Here is a 13,276-nt window from a genome sequence, read left to right as displayed (position 1 = left end):
TCAGAGTTTCAGTCAGACTTTGTTTTGACACGAACCCATCCTTTCATGAGCCTAAATGATCTGTCAGAGATCCAAAATAACCCTGTCTTTTTTCAGGGTTCTGTCAGCCTGGTTTCCCCAAACCTCAGAATCTGAGTTGAAAGGTCATCTAGTTCAACTAGTACCTGAGCAGGAATCCCTTCTGTAATCTCCTCAGAGTGATTCTCCAGCTTCCATTTGAGGAAGCCATGACCAGGGAGCTCACTGCCTTGATAAGCAGCACATTCTATATTTGGTCATGAGTTTCCTCTGCCTGGAAGTCTTCAAGTAGAGGCTGGGATGGATGCTTAAGAAGGGGTGGGAGAGTGGGGCATGTGGGGATTATTCTTATTCCTGTTGGGCCAGAGCCATTTACAATCCCTTCCAAAGTGAAGATCTTGTGGTTCTGTGAAGCCAGATCTACAGCTACAAAAGGCACTAAACTTTAAAGAAAACTTCTGATGGAAACATCATAATGCTCTATAAATTTCAAACTTTTAGTTGCCAAGAATGCTACATTTAGAATAAGACAGTCACTTCCAGCTTTGAAACTCTATAGGCTATGTTCTAAGATTCCTTTAAGTGCCTCTTCAATCAATGCTTAAGGGTAGAGACTATGCAGTTTCTCATCTTTCTTTTTTTCCCAGTATCTAGCACTCTGAGAGGCAGGGAGGAATGTCGAATCCTGTGATTTCCTAAGTATAAAGAATTCCCTCCACTAGGGACCATAGGCATTTCACCTGTACCTTATAACCTTAGACTTGTCTGGTACATGGAGAGGTTGGGACTTGCCCATCATAATGATGGAGCTAGTGGCAGAGGAAGAACTTGGGAATCTTTCTGACCTCAAAGCCTCCGCATACATCCATTCTGCCCTGCAGACTGTCATTCAGCTTAGAGTCAGATACTCAAAGGCTCTGTGAACTCATCAACCCTCATTCCTGCCTAAACATTTTCCAACTACATTTTCATCTGACTCAGACCACACAGAGAATTTAACATGGCAAATCTAGAACACTCTTCTTCCTTTTTTAGTTCTATACTCATTTCATATATTGGTGCTATCTATCCAAGGTGTGTATGTGTATGTATGTATGTGTATGTATATATATGTCTGCATGTGTGTCTATATCATACATATATAATCATACATATATGCATACTGGTTGTATATACATACTGGCAGTATACATGTATAAGTATATATAATATCTATACAATTATATATATATGTACATGTACATGTTGCTAGGTAGCACAGTGGATGGAGTGTCAGGAGTCAGGAAAACTCATCTTCCTGAGTTCAAATCTAGCTTTATTAGCTTATTAGCTCTGTGACTGTGGGCAAGTCACTTAACACTATTTGCCTCATTTTCCTCATCTGTAAGATGAGCTGGAGAAGAAAATGCCAGTATCTTTGCCAAGAAAACCCCAAATGGATTCAAGAAGAGTCAGATGCTGAAAAATGAGTGAACAACATACACATACACACTGATATATGTCCATCTAACTACATCAGCATGTATATGTAGATGCTTGGCAATGTTTCAAGGCTTGATGCAAACCAGTACAACACTGTCAGCATGTAACAGGAACACATGGAGGATGTCACCATCTATAAGGAATCTTTAATTTAGACTCCTCACTGAGTCTCTTCCATCACAGAGGCAAACACCTTTGGGAAACACATCTATTTCATACGTCATCTGATATGAATAAATGAGGTCATCTCTGTTTCAAGAAATCTTAGAAAATTTTGCTGTACTGATGAAATGAACTTTGTTGGAAAAGAGCCAGTGTTTTGCTCCAAATTAAGTGCTTTTTAAAATAAACAATAAACACAATGGTATCTTGTATTCTCTACATCTTCCAATATAATGTCACAGAATCTACTGTGGAATATTGCTTGTGAAACTTGCCTGTTACCTACTAGTACTCTCATCAAGAATGCCCTCAATATGTGCATAAATTATTCTCACAAAAATTTCACACAAATGAGAAATTAGGTATATAGGTCGGTAGATGTTGCTTTTCTCTTTGTTGCCTTTTTTCCCCCAGTATTTAAAAGGTCTGAGTTTTTTTTTTTTCATTTACCTTTAATAACTTCCCCTTTTTCAAATATCATGTGAATAGATACCTCAATACTCTCACATATGTGTTACCTCCAACAGAGATCTAATCTATATACAGTTGGTTTGATATGACTTCTTTTTCTGTATTCATTCTCTTTAATACCATTTCTGCATTCTTTCTAAGAATACCTGGGACTTTGATGTTAGAATCCAGCTAGATGGTATGAATGGAGTGCCAATTCTATTCTCCTTAATGTTAAAAATATTTTTCGTTAAAATTTTTTTTGCAGATCTTTTCTATTTTCTTCTGTTTGTTGTCCTTTTTACATTTTTATCCTTAAATGCCTTAAGTTTGCTCAGTTGGTTTTCTCACCAAATTTTCTTGAAACTGACTTTGTCTTCTACTACTTTTCTCCAAATGCGATGATATAACTTATAGTCATCTAGCAGTGATCATCATAAGACTATATAAAAGAGTTTACATTTGAAAATGGAGTTGTTCTTGCCTCCCAGGTATTTGCCTGGCAAATAAGTCAAGTGTTTGCTGACTACCATAGTTTTTAGACTCCTTTGGTCTCCTTATTATGGCAATTGATCACATTGGACAAATGTCTATATGAAATTATTGTAATCTATATCTGTCATTTCTTCTGTCTGTTTTCCATTTTTTAATGTCTTGATTAAACAGGTCAGGCTGGAGTTGTTTCACCTACATGCCACATTTGTATTCTTTTATGTAGCTAATTTTGATCTTTGCCCTAACAAGTTGGTAATAAAAATAATAGCTAACTTTTATATAGTGCTTACTCTTTGCCAGGCACTGTACTATGTCCTTTAAAATTATTATCTCATTTGTTTTCCACAACAACCCTGGGAGGTAGGTGTTATTATTGTTCTGATTTTACAATTGATGAAACTAAGGCAAACAGGTTAAGTGACTTGCCCAGGGTCACACAGCTGGTGAGTGTCTAAGGGAGGCCAGATTTGAATTCAGGTCTTCCTGACTTCAAGCCTAGTTACCTATCCGTTGCACTCCCAGCTGTCTCATGTATCAGTAACAAGTGATTTCTTAATTATTCAAACATAATCAATTCTATTTTTATGCTATCTGGTGCTTGCCATATCCAGTGCCTAACAAATCTTTCCTCAAAGAAACTATGATACATAGACATGAGGCTCCCATTTAACCTACCAGGTGTAACCTTTCTAATTTTTTATTCTTTATCCACTTTCCCCCAATATATTCCCCATCATCTTCACCTGATTCCATCTTTAGAGTTGAGTATCAATGTATATGTGGGGCAGCTAGGAGGCACAGTGGATAGAGTGCCATACCTAGAGTCAGGAAGATTCATCTTCCTGTATTCAAATCTGGCCCCAAATACTTATTAGAGGTGTAACCCTGGGCAAATCACTTAACCCTGTTTGCCTCAGTTTCCTCATCTGTAAAATTATCTGAAGAAGGAAATGGCAAACTGCTCCAGTGTCTTTGCCAAGAAAACTCCAAATGAGGTCACAAAGTCAGACATAACTGACACAACTGAATGACAACATCAAGGTACATGTTGATTTGACTTACAGGATATTCTCAAGCTGAAAGTAAAGTCTCTCTCTTTTATCCTCCACAGCAGGTATTGGTGTGAATGTGGCAGGTATTTTCCTGGTGGTCTTTTTTGAAAATACTTGTAAAATGTCAAAAATCCAGGGTCATTTCCTCAACATGATGACACACTGGAGCAGGATTTGGTATACTGATCAGTTATGGAACCCTGCTTTCTCAGGTCCTTCTGTGCTCTGACATTCTGTGGTTTATGTTTCAATGTCCCATCCAATTAAATTCAACAATTATTTATTAAGTGCCTACTATGTGCAAGATAAGAGGTAAGGAACGGAAAGCTCCCCTCAGAGTCATGAAGACCTGGTTTCAAGTCTCAGCTCTGATGCATTGACTGTGCAATGCTGGGCAAGTCACTTAACCTCTCAGTGGTCCCAGGCAACTGTCCAAGACTATAAGTTGCAGAAAGTTCCTAACCAGTAATTTCTTATACCAATAAAATCAAAGGTACAGTGAAAAAAAAGAAAGATACGCAAGGCACTATACCAAGGACTGGAGAGATAAAGACAAAAATGGAAAACAGTCCTGCCCTCAAGAAGATTATATTTTTTTGGAGAGCTTCTAGTCTACAATATTCTAAATCCTATGGTCCCATGATCCTATGAAGAAATTAGAGTTCATGGAAGCCGTTTCTCTGCTGGGCTTGTTGGCTCTAGTGACAGGTGTTTCTATTTATACCATCAAGCTGCTCCCTAGTTTCTCTATAGTACATACCTCAGATTGACTCCTTCCAGAAAAGCTTTGGGATTCCCCTGAGTCACGTTTCCACCGGGATTTCCGTCTTCCTGAGGAAAACCTCCCAGTTTGGGTATCTTCCTACAAAGGGAGAAATGATTCAAGTCACCTATCGATCTCAAAGAATAAGGAAAGGTTCCCCTGGAGCAGAGAACAGGACTCAAACTCTAGCCAGGACTTCTGTAGCATTCTAAAACTTGAGATGATATGGAGTTATTTTCTTTATAAAATATTTTTTTATTTTTTCATTCAACAAAAATCTGCCTTTTGACACACACACCCCCTCCCCCCCAATTGAGAATAAAAGAAAAACAAAACTCCTAATACAAACACTTATGGTCAAGAAAAACAAATCCAAAAATACATGTCTCATTCTGTCCTCTGAATGCTTTACCTCCCCATCAAGAGGTGAGTAAAATGTTTCATCACTGGTCCTCTGAAATTGTGGTTGGTGCTTACATTGATCAAAGTTCCTAATTCTTTCAAAGTAGCTTATCTCTACAGTATTGTTATCATTGCATAAATTTTTCTCCTGGTACTATTAATTATTTCCTGCATCAGTTCATGTAACTCTTCCCAGGTTTCTCTGAAACCATCTCCTTCATCACCTCTGATAGCATAAAAGTATTCCATTCTCCAGTTTATCAGCACTTCCTCAGATTTCCTGGGACAATAAGATAGCAATAAGACAGCAACTAGGTGTAGTGGATAAAGTGGATAAAAACTGGAAGACCTCATTCTCCAATTAAGAGATGGTCAAAGGATATGAACAGGCAGTTTTCAGAAGAAGAAAATAAAGCTCTCTATAGTCATATAAAAAAATGCTCTAAATCACTATTTATTAGAGAGATGCAAATCAAAACAACTTTGAGGTACCACATCACACCTATCAGATTGGCTAACATGACAAAACAGGAAGATGATAAATGTTTGAGATGACGTGGGAGAGCTAGAACCCTAATTCATTGTTGGTGGAACTGTGAGCTGATCCAATCATTCTGGAGAACAATTTGGAACTATACTCAAAGGGCTACAAAAATGTGCATACCCTTTGACCCAGCAATACTGCTTCTAGGACTGTATCCCAAAGAGATCATAAAAATGGGAAAGGGTCCCACATGTACAAAAATATTTATAGGAGCTCTTTTTGTGGTGGCCAAGAACTGGAAATTAAGGAGATACCCATCAACTGGGGAATGGATGAATAAATTGTGGTATATGAATGTAATGGAATACTATTGTGCTATAAGAAATGATAAACAGGAAGACTTCAGAGAGGCCTGGAAAGACTTATATGGACTGATGCTGAGTGAAAGGAGCAGAACCAGGAGAACTTTGTACACAGCAGCAACCACAATGTGTGAAGAATTTTTCTGGTAGACTTAGTTCTTCATTGCAATGCAAGGACTTAAAAAATTCCCAGTGGAGAAAGAACTATGGAATCTTCCCATCACTCCAGGAGTAGAGGCTTCCTGACTCAGAGAACCCTGGTTTTAAGAGGGAGAAGATGGGCTTCAACATCAAACCTTGCACTCCCTTCCATGGTCCAAAACCATTGCTGTGAAAGCAACAACCTGGGTGCAGTTTCAGGCTGTTGTGAAGACTTGATATCAGCTGAGATGACTGGCTGGCTAGTTCTTCTCCATTCTCCTCTTCCCCTTCCTCTACCTCTCCCTCACTCCTTGCCAATTTCTCTTCTACATATATGTCTCTATTGTGTTTACAGAGAATCCTAGCTTTAAGACATAGATCAAAGCGGTTGGATGCCCTGACACTTGGGCCTGAGATGGAGGTCTGGCCCAGGACAGACAATTGCACAGAGACCTTGCAGTGACATGACCTTCTACCCTCAGAACATAGAGGTGGAGGACACTTTAGTGATCACCTGCTACAAACTTTTCACCTTACAAATGAGTCCGAGGCTCACATTAGGGCAAGGGTTTGCCTAGAGTTGCACAGTAAGCAGTAATGGAGTCAGGATTACATGAGAAAGAACAGTAGAAGGAATTCGTGCTCAGGGATGGGCAGTGGGGTGGAACTAGATGCCCTCTCCAGGGCTGGGGTTTTGTGATTTCATAGATAAATGAACCTCGCTTTCCTAATTCCTAGACCACATCTCTTCCACTCTGTTCTGCTGCATCTACTAAAATAATTTTCCACTGTGGGGGTTGAAACAAAGGTTACCTTTCATTTAGTTAGAAACCCCTATTAATTGACAGAACCTAGATATTTTGTTCTCTGTCTTTGGGGAAGATTGGTACAAAGCATCCTCTCAGTTGAGGGTAAAGGGGAGTGGAACATCATTCAGTGAGAGGCAGGCAAATTGTCTATGGATTATATCTCCCAGTAGAGCATAAGTTCCTTGAAGAATGAGACTGTTTCTTTGTCTTCATATTCCAGGGCCTGGCACAGAGCCTGGTACATAGTAGGTACTTTAAAAAAGCTCGTGAAATTGAATTGATTGTAGACAGTTCTTACCCCCTTGCTGAAGCGCTCTTCGTCAATGGAGTACTCATAGACTGGTGAGGAGCCCTGAGGCCTAGGACGGATAATTTCATCAATAGGTACTTCATTCACCTGCAAGAAGAGGGAAAAAAAGAGGGCGTTGGCTGGGCCCCCACTCCCCCTAAGCAGCATACTTCCTAAAGAGGAATTTTCAAAGGGCTTCTTTCTAAAGCATGTTATGATTGATAAAATGCTTTCCTCACCACAGCTTTATGAGCATTTTACATTTTACAGAGAAGGAAATAGGAGGAAAAGTGATTTACCCAGGGTCTCAAAGAAAGCTAGTGAGTGGGCTGGGAGTAGAACCCAGATCCCCCAATATCCACTTTAGAGTTCTTTCTCTTTCCTCCCCCCCTCCCATCTCCCATCACTTTCCAAGTTAGAGCTCCTGGCCCCTTCTCTGGAGGGGAGGCAGGGACAGCATCAGGGGATCCAGGGGCACCTGCGATTCCTAGGGATTCCAATGCTACCCAAGTTCACTTACAGAGTTGTCTTCTTCTGTTTCTGCGTCAGGATCATCTGGCCTCAGCTGTCTGCCAGAAACTGCAACCAGAGAAGGGAGTTGGTGATAATGAGCTGGTCAGACACCCAGGGAGTACCCAACCTTGGGCGAGGAGCCAGGGCCAGATGTTCATTCACTTGTTCATTCATTCAGCCATTCAGCCAACATTTATTAAGTGTGATCAAAGGAGATAATATGTGTAAAGTGATTTTCAAACTTTTATATCCAGAAGTGGTATATAAATAAGTGATTTGCAAACAAAAATAATTGTTATTGTTCTGATCTTAAGAGCTCCATCATACTTGGACCTTGTTCTCCAGTCGCTGCCAGTATGATTGTCAAAGATATGAGGGAGTAAGGCAAGGAGGGTGGGACAGCAGAATGATAATAACTACCATTTATATAATGTTTATTTATACACACACTATTTCACTTGATCCTCACAACAACCCTATAAAAAAGATGGTATTATTATCTCCACTTTACAATTGTAAGGTAGATATTATTATCTCTATTTTACAGAGGATGTAACTGGGTCTGAACAAGGGTAAATGACTTGCCCAAGGTCACACAGCTAGTAGGTATCTCAGGATAGATTCCAATTCAGGTCTTCCTCACTCTAGCCCTCACATTCACACTCTAGCTACACCATCTAGCCACCTTTAAATGTAGTCCCTTTAAGTGATCCAACAAAGGATGAACAATCATACTTAGCCTTTATCTACTGAATGGGTGTTGCCTCAGACAAACTGAGACCTGGGAAGACCTTAGCTTAAAAAGGCAAAGGTGTCCCACTACATCTGGAGCCATAGGTCTTCACCTATGTCTTGCCACTGTACACTGATGAGTCTGGAGGAGAGAGTGAGGCTGATGACTCTGCACAGCCCTGCCTCACTTAAATCCAATTCATTTGCAAGTCAAGACAACACCCTCCAGATGTCATTGGTCCTCTAGAATGAAGGGTGAACAACAAGCCAAAGGGCCTTTCTCAAATCCTTTCTTCTGTTCCTAAGGTTCAGAGTCATCCTACTGAAGACTGACAGGATGGAATCAGTTCCATAACTGCCCCATCATCAGGCTCATCTAGAAACCCTCAGCCAGGGAGGAGACAAAAATCTGTTGGCAATCGGTGTACTCCCTAAATCCCTGAGCCCCCAGTGTCTCTCCAGAGAGGACGCAAGGGCCACCCAGGCTACCTTCCAAGAGTTCCCTCTGCTGCCAAAGACAGGCAGCCTCCAGCTTGGCTAAGGTGGTAGAACTTAATAGGACAGATAGTTTTCAAAGGGGAAGTTTCTTCAGAAAACATTTCACTGTGTTGTTACTAGGCTAAGATTTATGTATGGACTATTAGGACATCTGAACATGATACTTATATTCCCTCCCTTTTCTCGTGAGAGAATGTGTTCCATGATGAAAATATTTACACAGGAGGGTGAATATAGTGGACAGAGGTACCACCCACTGCAGCCAAACTTGGACAGACTCCCACAAACTCTGTGGAAAGCATAAGTATTCACTAGGCGTCTGCTTGTAGCTCTGTTGTGAATGGCCATTATTTATTAGCTTTATTTAAATTGTTACTGGGAAGGTACCTTAAAATCTCTTCATTAAAATCCCTAAATGCATGCCCTTCTGAAGAGTTTTAAGGCCAGTGCTAATCTTACACACTACCTCCTTGCCACACAAAGGCTTATGTCCTGATACCCCAAAATGTGTGCAGATGCTGCTGTACTGGACTCAGCTACAGCAACACCCCCTTCTTCCTCCCAGGGGCTAGATGGTGCAGTGGATAGAACGCTGGACTTAAATTCATGACAACCAAAATTCAGATTTGACCTTAGATATTTATCAGCTGCGTGATCCCAGACAAGTCACTTAACCTCTCTCTGCCTCAGTTTCCATCATCACAGGATTGTTGTGAGGATCAGATTAGACAATATTTGTAAAACGTTAAGCTCGGTGTTTGGCACATTGTAGGCAATTAATAAATACTTATTGACTGGCATATATGTGTTCAATAAATGCTTATTCCCCCCCTTGCAATTTCTTCCCCCAAGTGGAAAATGGGAATAATAATAGCAGCTAACTCCCAGTGCTACTGAGAGGTTAAAATGAGCTAATATTTCTAAAACACTCAGCACAGTGCCAGGCACATATCAGGCACAATATAAACTCTAGCTGCTATTTTATTATTATTGTTTATTATTATTATTAAGTTTGCAGATCAGGTCCCACAAAACCCAGGCCCTAAACTTCATCATTGGATCATAAAGATTACATCTCTCATCTCCACACCTTTGCACAGGCAGTTCCCCATGTCTGGGGCACACTCCCTCCTTGCCTCTACTTTGTAGACTTTCTCATTCCCTTCAAAACAGCACAGGTGCCACTTCCTACACAAGACCTTCCCTGATCCCTCCAGTTACGACTAGCCTCACCCTCTTAAAATTATTTTTACTACTTTGTACGTTGTATTTTTTTTGTTCATATAAATACTTTGTGCCAGGTGCATAGTTCCTTGAGAACAGAGATGTTTTTATCTTTTTGTATCTCCAGGTCTTAGCACAATGCCTTACTTCCTTTAAGTCCCAGCTCAAATCCCACCTTCTGCAAGAAGCCTTTCCCACTCCTCTTCCATCTCAATGCCTTCCCTTGACTGGTTGTCTCTGATTTATCCTGTGTGTAACTTGTTTGTACATAGTTGTTTCCATGTTGGATCCTTCATTAGATTGTAAGCTCCTTGAGGGTAGGGACTATGTTTTTGCCTTTCTCTATATCCCCAGTCCTGATATCAGTTCTTGGTATGTAAATTCTAGTTGCCTGATTGGCTAATAAATTGTTGAATTGAACCAAATTTAGATCTGTGTGTGTTCCTCCTTCATTGCCAAAGAAGATCATGCCACCAGAGAAATAATGACATGACTTGCACTTGACTTTGTTTTGAGGGAGGGAGGGCTGTGCAGGTCACCAGCCTCACTTCTCCTCCAGAGCCATCTGGATCCAGTGACCAGATATTCATCAGGATGACTGGAGATAACCCAAGATGAGGCAATTGGGGTTAAGTGACTTGCCCAAAGTCACACGGCTAGTGAGTGTCAAGTGTCCGAGGTGAGATTTGAACTCAGGTCCTCCTGACTCCTGCACTGGTGCTCTATCCACTGCACCATCTAGCTGCCCCCATCTAGACCTTTAAGAGATCATTTAAGCCAATTCCATTATTTTACAAGTCGGAAAACAGAGGCCCTAGGTGCTAGTACTCAGGATCACACCGACGTAGTTATGTGACCTTGGGCAAGGCACTTAACCCCTGATCGCTTCTGAAAAAAAAAACAACAAAAACCATTCTCAGTAGTGGCAAGTGTCAGAAACTGAATTTGAACACAGTTATCCTGATTCCAAATCTGTATCTAACCTTAGTGACTCTTCCAAGTGCTGCTCAATGAATCTCCTACAACCTAGTCTTCTACCGTATGTATTTTTCCCATCTCTGTGATCCTGGGTATGTCCCCCACCAGTTCTGCTGGCTCCACCACTAGGCGCTGTCCTGGGTCTTTTCTTCCCCAGCTTAGAATCACCAACTGACATTTTGACATCTCATACTAGATGCCAGCCACCTCAAACTCACCACCTCCAAAACAGAACTCGCTATCTTTCTTCTCAAATCCTCCCCTCTTTTAAACTGTACTTTACTCTCAAGGAAAGCACCATCCTTCTAGTCACCCAGGCTTGCAACCTTGATGTCAGCCTCAGTTCCTATCAACCTCATGCCACGTATCCAACAGGTTGCCCAGTTTTATTATAACGACCTTTACAACATCTCATACATGTCCTTTTCTCTCTACTCACAGTCACCACCTTGATGTAAACTCTCATTACCTCATACTTGAACTATTGCAATTTGCCTCAATTCTTTCTCTCTGTCAATCCATCCTCTACTCAGCTGCCACAATGATTTTCTTATAGGGCAGATCTGACTGTGTCACTATGTCAGCCTCTCCCTATTTCAATAAATTTCATTGTCTCCCTTACCTTTGGGATCAACTATAAACCTGGTTGGCATTTAAAGCCAAATTGCCTCCTTCCAGTTCTCTCACACATTATTTCCCATCACGTACTATACAATCTAACCACCCTGCTTGTTTGTTTCTTTTATTTTTTTTAACTGTTTCAACTTATTTTAACGTATCTTATCTTTATTTATTTATTTATTTTAACTTTTTTTAATTTTGACTACAATCCTTGACTTTAACTTATTTCATTAATTTACTTAAACTTATTTTTTTATTTTATTTTTTAACTTATTTAACTTTTTTTTTTTTAACTTTGACTATGATCCTTCACTATAGTCCTCTATCTCCCAACTTCTTGCTTTTTCACTGACTGTCCCCATGCCTGGAATACTCTGTATCATCACCTTCTGGGGATGTTATCGAAGAGATTCTTGTACTGTACTCTAAGCTCAACTCTGAGATTTTATAATTTCCCAATCCCCTTCCAAGGAACCTGCATTTGAAAAGGGGGGGCTGGAGAGGGTAATGTTAATCCCCAAGGGATAACTCTTGAATGGGAGAATTTCAGGCACTGAGGTAGGCCAGTGGGGATTGCCCCTCTCTTATGTAGTGGGTCCTTGTAACCCAGTGAAGGTCCTGGAACTCTGGTCAGAGTTCTCACCAGGGCTGAGAATAGTTTTTGTCCTCTATGACTTTAAAGGAAAAAAAAGCCTTTCAGTAGAAATTCAAAGAAAACATTTCCTGGGAAAGATTGGGGCAAGATATGGTTTGGGTGTGGCCTGTCTCTGGATGGAAAAATATTCTCAGAGTGTGTATGTATGTGGAGGGGGTGGGGGGATTAGGACTATTGTTCCACGTTCAGTCCATTGACTGCCAGGCTGGAAAGAGAAGAGCATCTTAAATTGAGTCAGAAGAGCTAAGTTCCCATCCTAAGCCTTACAGATTGTGTGACCCCAGGCACATCACTTCCCCTACCCTGAACCTCAGTTTCTTTATCTCTAAAGTGGGGATACAAGTACTTACATACTTTGGCTCACAGGTTTGTAGTGAGGAAATCACTTGGTAAACCTTAAGGCACCAGGGAAATGGGCATTGTTGTTAAAGTGCCCATCTAACTACGTCACTGTCACCCTCCACCCTATTTAATAAATTTCAGTGACTCCCTATTACCTTTGACATCAGCTATATAATCTTTTCATTGGCATTTGTGGTTACACTATGAGATCCAGACAAAACCCAGTTCTGAGTAAGGGCCTACTCCTTCTGACTAGATGGACCCTGTCTTCTATAAAACTTCTGGGGTATACAGAGTGCTCCACAAGATCAGACTGTTGTATTCCCAGATACAGAGCCAGCTCCCCTTGGGGTATTTAGTGACAGAGACCCTGCAGCAGTGGGTAGGCTGATACTTATGACAGGAAGTTTCCTTTGACCCAGAAAAGCTAGTCCACCATGCATGGAATCCCACCTATAGTATTAGTGTAACTGAAGAAACCACAAATCTGGAGTCAGAGAAACTGCATTTGAATCCTCATTCTGTCCCCTAGATGTTGTTTGATACTTGGCAGGTCACTTAAATTCTCTGGGCCTTGGTTTCCTCATCTGTACAATGAAGGGGTTGGACTAGATAACTTCTGCCATGGTTCTCTGCTCATCCTCTTCAGGTTAAGTTCACCCTCACCTTGGCTCCTCCTCACACACTCAGCCACTGCCTATGTATGGGAGAGTAGCTTAGTCACTGAGGCCAAGACATCCAGAGGAGCTCTCAATGGGGAAAGGACATTGTTGAAGAAGGATAGGGTATGCACTGAGGAAAGAA

At 40.8% G+C, this 13,276-nt stretch overlaps 1 protein-coding gene across 7 annotated transcripts in view; it reads right to left on the bottom strand.

The window, feature by feature from the left end:
* Positions 1–13,276, bottom strand: part of AHNAK2 (AHNAK nucleoprotein 2) — an 82,674-nt gene that overhangs the window by 34,112 nt on the left and 35,286 nt on the right. For all 7 annotated transcript variants that reach the window (XM_072630041.1, XM_072630045.1, XM_072630042.1 and 4 more), the window contains 3 exons: positions 7,430–7,488; positions 6,919–7,017; positions 4,420–4,521 (listed from right to left, as the gene is read on the bottom strand). Coding sequence is in view for 1 of the 7 variants with exons in the window: in XM_072630039.1 (XP_072486140.1) it covers positions 4,420–4,521; positions 6,919–7,017; positions 7,430–7,488 (260 nt within the window). In the remaining 6 variants the exon portion in view is untranslated. The remainder of the gene's footprint in view (positions 1–4,419; positions 4,522–6,918; positions 7,018–7,429; positions 7,489–13,276) is intronic.

This window comes from Notamacropus eugenii, chromosome 1 (assembly GCF_028372415.1).
Source record: "Notamacropus eugenii isolate mMacEug1 chromosome 1, mMacEug1.pri_v2, whole genome shotgun sequence".
NCBI lineage: Eukaryota > Metazoa > Chordata > Mammalia > Diprotodontia > Macropodidae > Notamacropus > Notamacropus eugenii.
The sequence above is the reverse complement of the archived record's forward strand: the minus strand, read 5'-3'. Positions and strand labels throughout refer to the sequence as shown.